This window comes from Stegodyphus dumicola, chromosome X2 (genome assembly GCF_044657685.1).
Source record: "Stegodyphus dumicola isolate Sdum_Otavi_A_Nest chromosome X2, ASM4465768v1".
Taxonomy (NCBI): Eukaryota; Metazoa; Arthropoda; class Arachnida; order Araneae; family Eresidae; genus Stegodyphus; species Stegodyphus dumicola.
Genome location: NC_140781.1, coordinates 36181964 through 36196026, shown reverse-complemented (window position 1 = coordinate 36196026; position 14063 = coordinate 36181964). Strand labels below are relative to the sequence as shown.

Here is a 14063-nt window from a genome sequence, read left to right as displayed (position 1 = left end):
TTTTGTTAACTGTTATTTTCTGGGCGTAAATTTTAATTATATTTGCAGCTATGGTACTTTTAACTGAAAACTGAAATTTGAGACATGCACTAATTGAGAGAAAAGTGCATCATAAAGTTGATTTATATAAAGTGGAGTTTTCTATGATATATTGAATCTTCTGTGGGAAAAAGAATAAACCCGAACAATCACTAAAAGATTCAGCAATGGCAGTTTACAAATGTTAATACTGTATTTTCTATATTACGTACCTTACAATACGAATAAAAAGTAATATAGCTTTCTGTGACGTATGATCAACATCACACGAAAATGATATTTGATGAATTTAAAATAAGCGTGATTTTAAACTTCTAGTAGCATGTATAACGCAGAAAATATATTCACACATTCGCACTAATTCATGGAAAAACATTCGCACTAATTCACGGTATGAGACTTTGCAATTAGACGTGCGAAACATATACACTGACATATAAAAAAGCACATGTAAGGAGGATTAACGGTAGCTCTTTGGAGTGCTACGAGATCGATTTGACTTGAAAGGAAAAAATCGATCCGTTTCCGTAAATAATTAAACAGCAATCTGGTTCAATTTCTCAAAGAATATTGCGCTAAATTATTATCGTTTCTACCGATATGACATTGAGTACAAATACTTAAGAGCATTGAAACTGGAACAGAGGAAATGATATTTACGAAAGAATGCCGGATAGATGAAACATTTCTGCAAAAAGGTATGCCAGGTACCCCATAATAAATGGAAACATGGGCTCTATGACTGCGACAGATGTGGTGTATCTGGACAGAAATGCTGTCAGTATCCCGAAGATTATTCCAATCACTGTTCCACCGACAGAAACCACGAAGAAGGAAGCCACGCCAGCAAAGTAGTCAATTGGAAGAATGTTGGGGACTCCCATCTCTGTGTAGCCCTCAAACATGTGGTATAGCACCTATCAACAGACAGAGAAAAATAATGATCTGTTAAACAAATAGCGTAATTTGTCGCTCAAAATAAAAATTTTAAGAGATGAAATACAAGAAATTCACAAATAAAAATTATTAAAAATTACAGAAAACAAGGAAAACATCCTTCTAAAACAAGTTTTACCACTGTACAATATATTGATTAAATTACTTTAAATTTTCAGTAATATTTTTTAAAGTGCAAAATACAAATTAAATACTTATAAACATTTTATAACTTTGATAGAACGTAAGTTATTATGTATTCTTCCTCTAATTTTGTTTCCAAGCAAAAGTTCGCAATAAAAGAGATCTTTTTACAGTTTCGAAAATTTAAAACGCTATGTTTTATTAGCGCAAAATATCTTGGTAGTATACTTTTCGGCAGTGCCAAATATTAAGGAATCTTTCAAATATCTAGGTAGCTTGATGAGATATTTTATGAAGATGCATAAATATTACAATGCTGCCAGTTTGTCAAATAAGGATAAAATATTATATACGAAATTACATAGATTACAGTTTAAGATACGTCTATATATAGCGTAATAATATATAACATCTATCCAAATTTTGACATTCAATTTCGATAAAGATATGTGTATGTAAAGAAATTATTCAGTATCGAATATTTGTATGAATGGTTAAATCCCGATTTAAAGTGTTTTTTTGTTAACTGTAATTTTCTGGACTTAAATTTTAATTATATTTGTAGCTATGGTACTTTTAACTAAAAACTGAAATTTGCGACATGCACTGACTAATTGAGAAAAAAAATGCATCATAAAGTTGATTTATATATATAAATTGGAGTTTGCTATGATATCTTTAATCTTCTGTGGAAAAAAGAATAAACCCGAACAATCACTAAACGATTCAGCAATAGCAGTTTAAGTACCTTAAATACGGTTATATTCATTTGCTTATTATTGAAAAGTTACTGCTTTCAAATGTTAAAGCTGTTGTTATATCGCTTAACAAAGATTAATTTATATGAGAGGATTAATAAAAAATTAGATATTCGATTTAAAGTTTCTAGGTCTTGCAGAAAGAATGTATTACTGAAAGATTATTTTTGTTTTACAGCAGGCTGTACATAGCTAGTGACATCGTTATTCATTTCACTAAACTAATTATCTAATATAAAATTAATTTCGGATAATTAATGGATACCTATCTAACTTTTTTATTTTTCACTAATATATAACTTATGCATGCTTACATTTTGCATTAAATTAATCAGTTAAAACTTTTATCTCTTTGAATTTTCAGTTCCTTTTTCGAATTCGCACCACTTACGGAAGACAAAGTAAATAAAAACAAAGAAATGAGATGTAATGAGGCTATAAATATGCTGCAATAGTGGTTGTTGCTTGCGTTCACTAACACACGACTGCTTATGACTACTTAATTTTCTAAACTTAAAGGGCACAAGGCGCGTACGGATTCACCAAATTCCTACAAAAATTCTAAATTTCATTTTTAGTTTCCAAACAAGTGATGTGTGCAAAAGGAAATTTGTAAATTCAAATGAATTTTAAGAGTTTTATAAGGAATTTCCGTCTTAGGCATGGAAATGAACTAAGACGGAAATCTAAGATTTCATGCCATACATCCATAGGAATTAAAATGCCATACATCTAATATTATCTAACGTCTTAGATGTATGGCAACAACTTTACAATAAGGACATCTAAGATTTTTTAAAAGAAGGTTGATATTTGAATTGTTTCTTGCGTTTATTTTTTAGTGAATGGGTTTCATGATTTTGATAAAATTGATCAGAGAACTGCGCGTACATTATGATATTGGTAAACTTTTACAAGGTTGTTAGGCTTTTCGTAAAATTATGACAATTGAGAAACAAAAAGCAGTATGCATATTACAAGAAATAATTCCTTTTCGGTGGTATTTTATAATTGTTTAAATCCCTGCAAGTTTTATGTGCAATCTGACTGATAATGCAAAATGTTGTAGATTTCTGATTCAGTTTGATACGCAAGACTTGTGTGAATATAAGTGAAAACAACATATATCTGTATTTTAATTCTTTTTGAAACAATGTTAGTTTTCTATCAATGTGAAATTGTACATTTACGTAAAAGTATGCATAACACACATAATTCTAAAGTATTTTGGAAGTTTTTAAAAAAATCAAATTTTTTCCTTCCTTGTACGAAGTAAAGGAAGTGTTATAAAAAAGAAGCATTTCGGGTATCATATATCAACAGAAATATCCATTTTGACAGTTCCCAAATCCATTTGGACGATTTTTGTGTGTGATGACTGTACGTACGGACAGAACAATTGAATTATTTTTCCAAAACAGCTCTTTATTCTGTCCTATTTGTTTATTTTTGTAAATAAGATTTGAAACAGATTCAAAAGGAATTTTTCGTGACGTCTGTGGCACGTAAGAACGTATGTATGCAAGCTTCTCCCATAACTCGAAAACGATTATCCGTAGAATTCTGAAATTTTGTGAATGGGGCTGAAATAACATCTAACTGTGCACCTCCAGTTTTTATTGCAATCGGTAGAACCAAATATAATGACCAACAATGACGAGAGTGTAAGAGAGTGATATATAAGGAATACAGGCAAAGTAGTAAAATTGTTCGCAAGCGCTTTATAAGCATTTCAGTGCAATAACCGAATAGTTATGACACAAAGGACGCATTTGGATGATTTTTTACACCGTCTGAATTATCAGCCGTCTGGAATGCGGGCGTACCCAACTGGAAGTATCAGAAGAACTTGGAATTCCCAGAGTGTCAACTCCAGCCTTTGGCAACGATTTGAAGATGATGGTAATGTGAGTAGACGTTACAGCACAGGTCGTCCCAGAGTTACAACGCCGAATGAGGACCGGTATTTGGCAGTTACTGCCAAAAGAAACAGGCGGAGCACAGCCTCAGACCTGTCTCGTCAGCTCTCTTCAGCCACTGTTACGACAATTTCAAGGCAGATCGTGTACAGACGCTTAGGGCAGATTGGTCTATATGCTTGTAGACCTGTCAGATGCGTTCCACTTAATGCAACTCACTGTCGCCTGCGGTTAGCCTGGAGTAGAGAGCATGCATTGTGGACACCGCAACAGTGGGCTTGTGTGATGTTTTCCGACGAGTCCAGGTTTAGCTTGCAGTCTGATTCTCGCCGAAAATTCATATGGAGAGCTCCAGGTACCCGTTACCACCAAGAAAACATCATTGAACGACACCGTTACGGTGGTGCAGGAGTGCTCGTTTGGGGTTGAATTATTCTGGGTTCCAGAACTGACCTGCATGTTCAAATTGGAAACATGACAAGCCAAATCTATCGGGACGTCATTCTGGAACAACATGTACGTTTGTTTCGGGGCGCCATGGGCGCACAATTTGTGTTTATGGATGACAACGCCCACCCTCACCGTGCAAACATCGTAAGCTAATGCCTTCAATCGGAGGATATCACCCGTATGGACTGGCCAGCATTCTCACCGGACTTGAATCCAGTAGAGCACGTGTGGGACATGCGTGGCCGACGAGTTGCAGCCCGTCAACCTTCTCTTACATGTCTACCGGAAATTCGGAGAGCATTGCTTTTTGAGTGGTGTAATATTCCCCAAGATCAGATCGATAATTTTATACTCAGCATGCCTAGGCGTTGTACGGACTGTATTGCATCGTCTGGGAGACATACAATGTATTAACAATCATACCAACCATGTAATATTGGTTTTTTGTAAATAGATGTTTTTTGTAATTTGCTCCAGGGAGAAAAAAATCGCTATTTTTTTTAATAATATCAAACATATAGCATCTGTTTTTGCTCTTTACCTTTTGTTCCATAAATAAACTTTACAAATAAGTCAAATTTGTTTTGCTTCTAACTCTTCCTTTGCCTGATTTTGCATTATCCTTAATTTATGGACATGAGTGTAATTAAAGTGCTCGCCTAACATTTTCACATTTAATATTTAGATTTTCTTGGTCTACAGCCAGTCAGTGGGTTTCATTGGATTTCCTTTCTTGCCATTCTTATCTATGTATACAATTTGTAACGCTGACTCTGACTTCTTTAATTGGTAAATCTAGGCATCCATCGAGAATTTGTTCCAACGAACACCCTTTCCAATTAAAAGCTTCAAAATAGCAGCTATGGAGTTTAAACTGTAGTTTAGTATTAAAATTACACATTTTTGGCTTATATTTTTGTATATGTGTATAAGTAAGACATTGTAATTATATGATAATTTAAATTGTACAATATTCTTACATTGGTTTTATACGCATTCCCAATTTTATTCATACTTTCAAATTCCTCATCAGTTTTTACAACAAATTTTTGTAAATATGTTCTTTATTTGACCACTCGGGGAATTACCTTGACCTTTTAAAAATATTAATTATTGATTTAAATATAAATTTTATATATCAGTTTTTCACAATTAAAAAAATTATTCAAGGAGACGGAGGACATAAGTCAACTCTCTTCCTCCAAATCAATAATAATATACTTACATTTTTATGTATGCATTGTCCTACCTTATTTTTTGTATGTTCTATCCTTTTTGTTTTAATTATTTAAAATGCACGATTTTGATGCATACCTTTACAAATTTTAAACCTCTTTTAAGTTTATTACAAACTTTTAACAGTTTTAAAACAGACCTCTTGGGTATTAATATTTCCTAATTTCCTTTTCCAATAGTTTTACATTTTCTTTCCTAATATATAATCATAAACAGAAAATTATATATCATACATATATGTGATGTACCAGCTTTTGTCCGGAATAAATAGATTGGTGAAGAAATATAGATGTAGTCGTAGCTTAAATTATCAGACGATAAGTTTAAAAAACAGGATCCATTTATTATTGGTCAGGAGAAATAGCAGTTACAAAATCATATTTCCGGAGTAAATAAAAAAGAATTTCTAATAACTTTTTGTATGAAGTTTACTGCATCGTTACATTAAAGAAAAAGACCCCGATATTCCTTTGCGAGTCCTTTTATAGCCTCTGGAAAGGCGGAGCTTCCAAGAAATGACGTCAGCCTCGTCAGCCATTCCAGTTCGCTTTAAATATCTCCAGAACATTCTATAACTGTACGTGTAGAAAAGGCGGGAAAAAACAACTTGACTACGGGGCTGTGGATTTAATTCCACGTACTTTCAAATAAGAGACCGTCGCCATTAAAAAAGGAAAAGAACATACAGTTAGAATTTTAAGTGTATTCTTGACTATGGAATTTTATTATTACATATATGTATATTAAGTATTCAACTTTATTTCAATTGACATTTGCAGCCACAATATACTTGGCACTCTGATCGTACCTATTCAAGAACATATACATTTTTGATACTATTACGTCAGGAAGAAAAAGCAGCACGCCAGCGTCTTTACAGCAACAGAGCTAGAAGCAAAAGTGCGCAATTATTCAATATTGGAGCCTATTAAAAGAAAGGACTCAGTTCTCGAAATTTTGAGTTCAGGTTCCGTATTAGCTACGTAATGAGCTTTACGCAAGTCAAAAAGATAGAGTGATTTAAGTATTCAACTTTATTTCAATTGACATTTGCAGCCACAATATACTTGGCACACTGATCGTACCTATTCAAGAACATATACATTTTTGATACTATTACGTCAGGAAGAAAAAGTAGCACGCCAGCGTCTTTACAGCAACAGAGCTAGAAGCAAAAGTGCGCAATTATTCAATATTGGAGCCTATTAAAAGAAAGGACTCAGTTCTCGAAATTTTGAGTTCAGGTTCCGTATTAGCTAAGTAATGAGCTTTACGCAAGTCAAAAAGATAGAGTGATTTAGAAATGACACAGTACAGAAAAAGAACGCCACTGTTTCCAGAATAGAAACGGGAAATTAAAGTTTATTGCCAGTTAAAATTGTAATTAAAAAATTTGCATATTTTTTACCTTATAAATACCGGCCTTTATTTTCCCAATCGTTGGTCGTACTCCTATATTTCCAATTACAGAGGTACTTTAAATGACGAAAATAATCATGTTTTGGCAATATCGAATTAAAAAAATTATTTTCTACAAATAATGAAATCCAACTTTTAATTCGGTCTCCTGGCTCCTATACTTATATTTGGGAAAGTTTTATACTCGTTACAAAAAAATAAAAAAATAATAAAATTAGAAGAATTTTGACTCCCGTACCACAAAAATTGAACGAGATATTTAATTTCAAAATTTGCAATTTTTCTTTTCATTTTCAACTTGCCTTGGAGGAAGTTAGAATAATTTGCGGAAATAAGTTTAAATGAAATGCACCAAAAAATCTGTATAACTTAATAGGCCATACAAGTGGTATTCACATCATTATCATGTGGTGTTCACATCATCATCATGTGGTGTTTCACATCAGATTTTGTTTGTTTTTTAAAATCCCATCCTCTTAAAGTAAAACGAGTAACGCAACTAGAGGAGGTTGAAGAATAACGGATTTTGTAAAGGTGGTCATAGCAAGAAATGATTAGATTGTAGATGTAGAAAACCTCCACCTTACGAAATAGATACGGTCTAGAAAATGTCTTTAATACTAAATTCATATTGTCGGATCCATGAGGAACAACGCATATGTGATGAAGACGGTAGTAACAATAATAAATGTGATAATAATGATGACGATAATAGCAGTAATGAATAAAAATAATATTTATATACATACATGTAGTTAAAAATACTGTAATATGGTAATAATAATAATAGTAAACGACCTTCAGTGCAATAGCAAGCTACAGAAATATTGTACCTTTTCTTTAATTCAAACAACCGGAACACAAATGAAAACTTTCATAAAATCTTTAACCAGAAGATCAAAAACAAAGTTCAAACATCAGCTGAACTGTCACTGATATCTTGCGTTAATGTCTACTTTAATGCAACTCATTAGGCGGGCATTCTAGAGCAAAAGAGGCAGACTAAAATAATCGGGAAGTGATACGTAATAGAGATAAATCGTATTCGAGAATCGTGATCTGATTTCAGGCTAGAAGCATAAACTTGATTTAAAATCATCACTATAAACAGAAAATTTGATTCTATTAAGCTGCATGCAAAAAGTTAGGTCCTGACTATTAATTTAATTATTTAGTTATAAATTATCCTTATTGAGGAGTTTTGGAGCTTAATTAGAAGTACAAAAGGGCATAATTCTAATTTTTTTAACACTGTGATCGCTTGCAATTCCCTTAGAAACACTTGTTTCAGTTTTTGTTATTTTAAATTGTAGAATTATAAGTGCTAATTACCATTAAACACTCCAGTTACCATTACTTGTCTGTGTAATTATTTGTCTCTAACGGCAGGCTCCGTAAAGACGTAAACCTATTCGATAGAACGCAAAGCTGAATAATTACAATTATCACAGATGGCAGGAAGCTAACACGTAGAGTGCACGCGATGCTAGAAGCACAGTCTGTTTTAAAATCCAAAAGCCTCAGTTTAAATACTAGCTACTCATTTGAATTCTAGTGAGGAATACGGAAAGGAGAAGTCATAGTTAAGGCCGAAATGATAACTAACATATAAATTAACATAAAATTATATACAAATTTATATTATTGTTTTATCTGTTTCCTCAGCATATTCTTGTATTGAAGAACAATATATTGAATAGGAAATTTCCCTTAGATTTTGAAATTTAGTGGCCACAGTTATATGTTTCTGTTTCAGAAAATGAATGTAATGAACTTTGCAAATGTGTTAGTGTTGTTTAATATAATAAGTATGATGAAAAGAGTTTAACGTCAGACAGGAATCCAAAAATTCTGGAATATTTTTCTTTTCTGGATCATCCCTTCCAAAGCAAAATCCATACACGTTTATTTCTGTGATAAAATTCCATTTTTTCTTTATTTATGGAATGAAACTTAAAGGTAGTGCATTTGAAAGTTATTCCTATTGGATAATGAAAAATATTAGCAACATTTCATTAAAACGTGGTATCGTTTAATAATTAAGGTTTGAAAATTCAAGATTGTAATACGCAAAAAACAATCAGTGTTCATGGCGGTTCTATATTCGCGAACCAATGATTATTATCTTCTAAACACCTAAAGTTGCTCCTTAGCTAAATAACATCCAAAGATAATTTGACAATGATCCTTGTAAGCTATTTAGATAAGCATAATAATAACAGCATGAAAGAGGTAAACTTAAGAGCTTATCTTACGAATCGGAAAGTTTGCATTTAATTATTTATTTTTCAAAAATAAATTTTAACAGATTGTTTATTTATGAACTTTTGTGGCATTGTTCCATTCAAATGCCTGTAAGCTAAAAAAGATTTTCCGATTAGTTTAAACTTATTTGCATAAAGCAGAAATCTGAAGCGATCGGCTTTGTAAAGGTACTAAGGAGACATAAGCGTCTTCATAGAAACTCACAAATGTTAATCTCTGAGATTGATATCTAATCGCAGAATATGAGAAATAACTACTACAGGCGACTGTAAGATAACTTAAACACAAACACATCGTATCATAAGATGACTGTACCGGAACTCTTTCCAAAAGGAAGCTAATTTTCTGGTATGTTTAATATTTTTAAACCATTCTATTTTCCCATCCATTTTCTTGGGCGATGTCGGGATGTCTCGCATTCATTTTGAGATTTCTAAGTTCTCTAGCTTTATGTGCACAAATTTTACTGCTATCAGACTGAGCTAATCGAATGCAAAGTTTGTCGTACCGAAATAAGTTTAAGTGTCTTTACAAATCGTTACTTACTGTAAAATAAGTTAGCACTTTGTTTAAAATGGAAGGATAGCGTAAAGTAGAAACTTTATTAATGTTTAATTTTTATAAACATTTTCGATTTAATTTTTAACAAATATTTTACTAGGTATTATGTTCCTGGAATGTTTATTTCTATCAAATATTGTCAAAGGATTATTTTATATATGAAATTAAAAAGATATAGATGCAAATTAAAATTTTTATGCAAAACTACTAAACTTTTATTTTATTTCTAATATTGATAAATTGATACTGGATCATTTTAAAAATAAATATTGATTCCTAAATATATCTACATATAATAAAAGAAAGAGTCTGTCTGTGTGTGTGTCTTTCGTTCGCTCTGCGCGTAAGCTAATAGACCCACGGCTACGAAATTTGGTACATAAGTGCATCTAGACAAGAGCCAGGGCACCTCAACGCGATTTTTTCGAAATTTGAATTAGAAGTTTTTTTTATATTATGTTTTGTGACGAAATCGTGTCATTTTGAGACATAATGGGTTATAGGAAAGCGAGATTTTACTCTACACACTCCTTTTTCACATCGTCATGAAACGTAGGCACTTAGCTATTTTACGAACTTAAAATAAATTTCGTGTTTCAATAAATCGATTAAATACGAATTTATTTAACAAAGTGAGCTTAACACCTTTTCAACGGGATTTTTTCTAAAAAGATTTATTTTTAAAAATGTACAATTTATTTTCCTTTGACTTTTGGACACGTTAAACTTTCATCCTTGCGACTGACTGCTTTCACAAAAAGAATTTTGGAAAAATGATAATATTTTGTATTTAAAAAAATTTTTTTTAATGAAGCATCCGAGTACACCTCTCACATCTTTAAAAATGTGATTTTGGCAGCAATTTTCCTTTCTTATTGTTGTTGATAGATTTTTGATGAAATCGCATCATTTTGAATAGTTTCATTCTTTTCGAAATATGGGTTTGGCAACAATTTTTCATCGTATTTCTTACGTCACTGTTTTTAAGAGATTGGTATATTTCATTGTCATTTTTTATATATATAATACATTTTTATTGATTTTTTTTGATAAAGTTGTTCTGCAGAGTAAAATTCTGCGCGTAATATTTTGTTTTTTGAGTTTCTTTCATGTTATTTTTTGCTTATTTCACTGTTTGTAAGATATTGAAAAGTTTTGCATGATTTTTTTTCTTCAACAGAAAGTTGGTTAATTTTTTATATGTAATATATTTTTTAAAAAAATTGTGTTTTTTTTTCGGAAGTTTTCTGCAGAGTGAAATTCAGCGCAGTTTTTAAATTTAACGTTTGGCATTTTATGGTACATTTAAAAGCCAGACGAAGGCTGGCAGCGTAGCTGCTAGTATTCAATATTAGATAGTGGCTTCGTCTGCTTTTCCATAATCAACTAAATAATAAAAATATACATGATCATTTGCTCAGCGTGACGAATTTGGAGGGAAAAATTGCCAAAAGTTAAAGTTGTCTTGGACTATTATAGGTTAAATATCTTCTGACTTGTTCACGGTCAGTCATTTTTTAGTTAAATGTTCAACAGAGTTGTTTAGTATTACAATCGAAATAATTTGCCCTTTACAGACGCATCCCTTAGTTTAATGTTATTTTAATACTCATATAAAATGCTCGTAGAGTTTTAATAACAAATTGAAATTATATTCACCATTTTCTTAGAAAGCAATTCTTTTTAATAGAAACTGTAGTATAAATGTTAAAATTTAAAACCCTGAATTGCAAGAGGGTAAAATTAAGTATTTGATATTTTTCTGAAAATATACAATGCAATATGTTTTCAAACATAATTCATAACATAAAATATATCCTGTTACATGTTCAGGCCTTAATTTTATGAGCTCGCATCTACCTTTTGCTTTATAACAAACGCCCGTAATTCTGCTGAGGTTAATAGAAAGCCCTATAGAACAGATGAGCTTCAGTTAAGCAAACCGTACCACACAGGGAAAACTTCCTTGGTACTGGTCTCAACACAAGTGACGCTTCGGTAGGATTTCTGTTGTTTGCTTTCTTTGAGAAAATACGACACATATTTAGCCAAGACATTTCCTTTGATTTGTTTTCGCCAAGTGATAATGTTAGATAAAAAAGCTTTCTGCAGATGTCTTTCCTGATTTATGGAATAATGATATTGTAAAACTTATAAGGTATTTCTCCCGCTTTCCTAACGTGCCTTCGTGGTGTTGTGGTTCTGTACGCTGGGGTGGTATTCCAGAGGTCCGTGGTTCGATTCCCGGCGAAGGTGTTTGTTAATTTTTCATCTCTCCGGCTTTTTCAACTAACCTAATGTCTTTACAGTGGCGCCCGAACAGGAACACTGTAGAGACATATAGCTATTTGGAAAACCCGGAGAGATGAAAAATTAGCAAACGCCCTTCGCCGGGAATCGAACCACGGACCTCTGGAATACCGGCCCAGCGTGCAGAACCAAGAAGACACGTTACGAAAGCGGGAGAAATATCTTATAAACTATCTCTGGATGCTATTTAAATGAGGAGCGACTTTAAGGGGAGTTGGAACCCCAAAATCTTCAAAAAATTGTGATTTCGGATTTTTGCATTTTCAAATTCTCTACACTTTTATCTTTCTAAAAATACCATTCTTTAATATCTATGAAAATTAGAACTGTAAAAAGATCTAGTTTTAATTTGTTATCTACTGCTTTGATCAATGAGGAGTTTTACATAAAAACGCGTTTTTCTCCAAACGTGATATTTTTTATACTCGATGTACCTTTTCTCAGGAACTACTGCTCACAGGTATCTAAACTTTTTATGGCTTATTTATTAGGTTCCCTAATATTTACTGAACTGAGCTTTTTGTAATAAACTTAGGGAAAAAAATTAAAAATTTTTTGTGTAAGAAAAGTGCTAAATTTTACTATTCCTAACAAAATATCCTGTAATTTACTCTAAAATTCAAAATGTTTCAAAAGCTCATTTCAGTATAATCAGATAGGTATACTTTAATTACAGAAATCTCAAGCTTGTATCTACAGCAGAATTTGAGAAAAGGTACATCGAAAATGGCCAATTTAACATTGTCGGTATAGGAGCTTCTGATACCCCTTAAGTGAATTTATTCACTTTCACGAATTTAGTACCGGCATGAATACTGATTGTTTTCTTCTTATTCCAGTCTTAAATTTTCAAGCCTATAAGGTATTTCTCCCACTTTCCTAGCGTGCCTTCGTGGTGTAGTGGTTCTGCATGCTGGGCCGGTATTCCAGAGGTCCGTGTTTCGATTCTCGGCAAAGGTAATTGTTAATTTTTCATCTTGCCAGCTTCCATTTAACCTAATGTCTCTACAAGCCTTATTAAATGATACCAAGTTTTAATGAAATGTTACTAATATTTATCACTGGTAAAAAAATAGCTTTCAAATGCACTGTTTTTATTAAGTTTCATTGCATATATAAGGAAAAAATAGGATTTTGCCACAGAAATCATATGTATGAATTTTGCTTTGGAAGAGATGATCGTCAGTTCCATAGAAGAATAATTTCCCAGAATTTTTGCATTCTGATTTGATGTTAATCTCTGTTCACCGTACATATTAAATTATGTAATATTGACGCATTTGGGAAGTTTATTACATTCCTATTCTGAAGCAGAACCATATAATTGTGGCTACAGAATTTCAGAAGGTAAAAACATTCTCTTATTATGTACATTCTTTTGCAATACAATAATATACTGAGAAAACAGCTAAAACAATAATATAAATTTGTAGTGAATGTTAATTAAGCAGTTATTTATAATTTCAGAGTTCACTGTAACTTCTCCACTCCTTATTCTTTACCAGAATGCCAATGAGTAGCCAGTATTTAAACTGAAACTTTTAAACTTTAAGACAGCACGTGTTTCTGGCATCGCGTGCACGCTACGTATTAGTTTCCTGCCAGCTCTGATAGTTGTAATTATTCGGCCTTGCTTTCTATCGATGTCGTTACTTAAAATACTGACGCTTCGGTAGACTAGTAAGCCAGCTTCTAGCATAGCAATTAACTGTATAGTCTTTGACTACTGTTTTTAAATATTTAACTTAAAATTGACTGTTCTGTTTAGTTGTATCATCACGAGTCTTGACTTATATTGTAACCCAAGACACTGCCTTTGTGTTTTAAAATCTGTTTAAACAAAAAGGCTGTTTTTAATCTTGTCACGACTTTATTTCAGACATAATTATAATGCTCTTCCTGTCTTTTAGGGTTATTAGACTAACTAACTTTACAAGATCAAATGGAACTCTTCAAATTGTAAAAATAATACTTAAAAATGTGGCATTTCCCTGAAAAATAATTTATAATATCCATTGAGTATTTC

General features: G+C 32.1%; 1 protein-coding gene across 1 annotated transcript in view; it reads right to left on the bottom strand.

The window, feature by feature from the left end:
• LOC118182204 (Na(+)/H(+) exchanger protein 2-like) overlaps positions 1–14063 on the bottom strand; it is a 267934-nt gene that overhangs the window by 85927 nt on the left and 167944 nt on the right. Inside the window, exon 3 of the mRNA XM_035351522.2 lies at positions 700–956. Coding sequence (XP_035207413.1) covers positions 700–956 — 257 coding nt within the window. The remainder of the gene's footprint in view (positions 1–699; positions 957–14063) is intronic.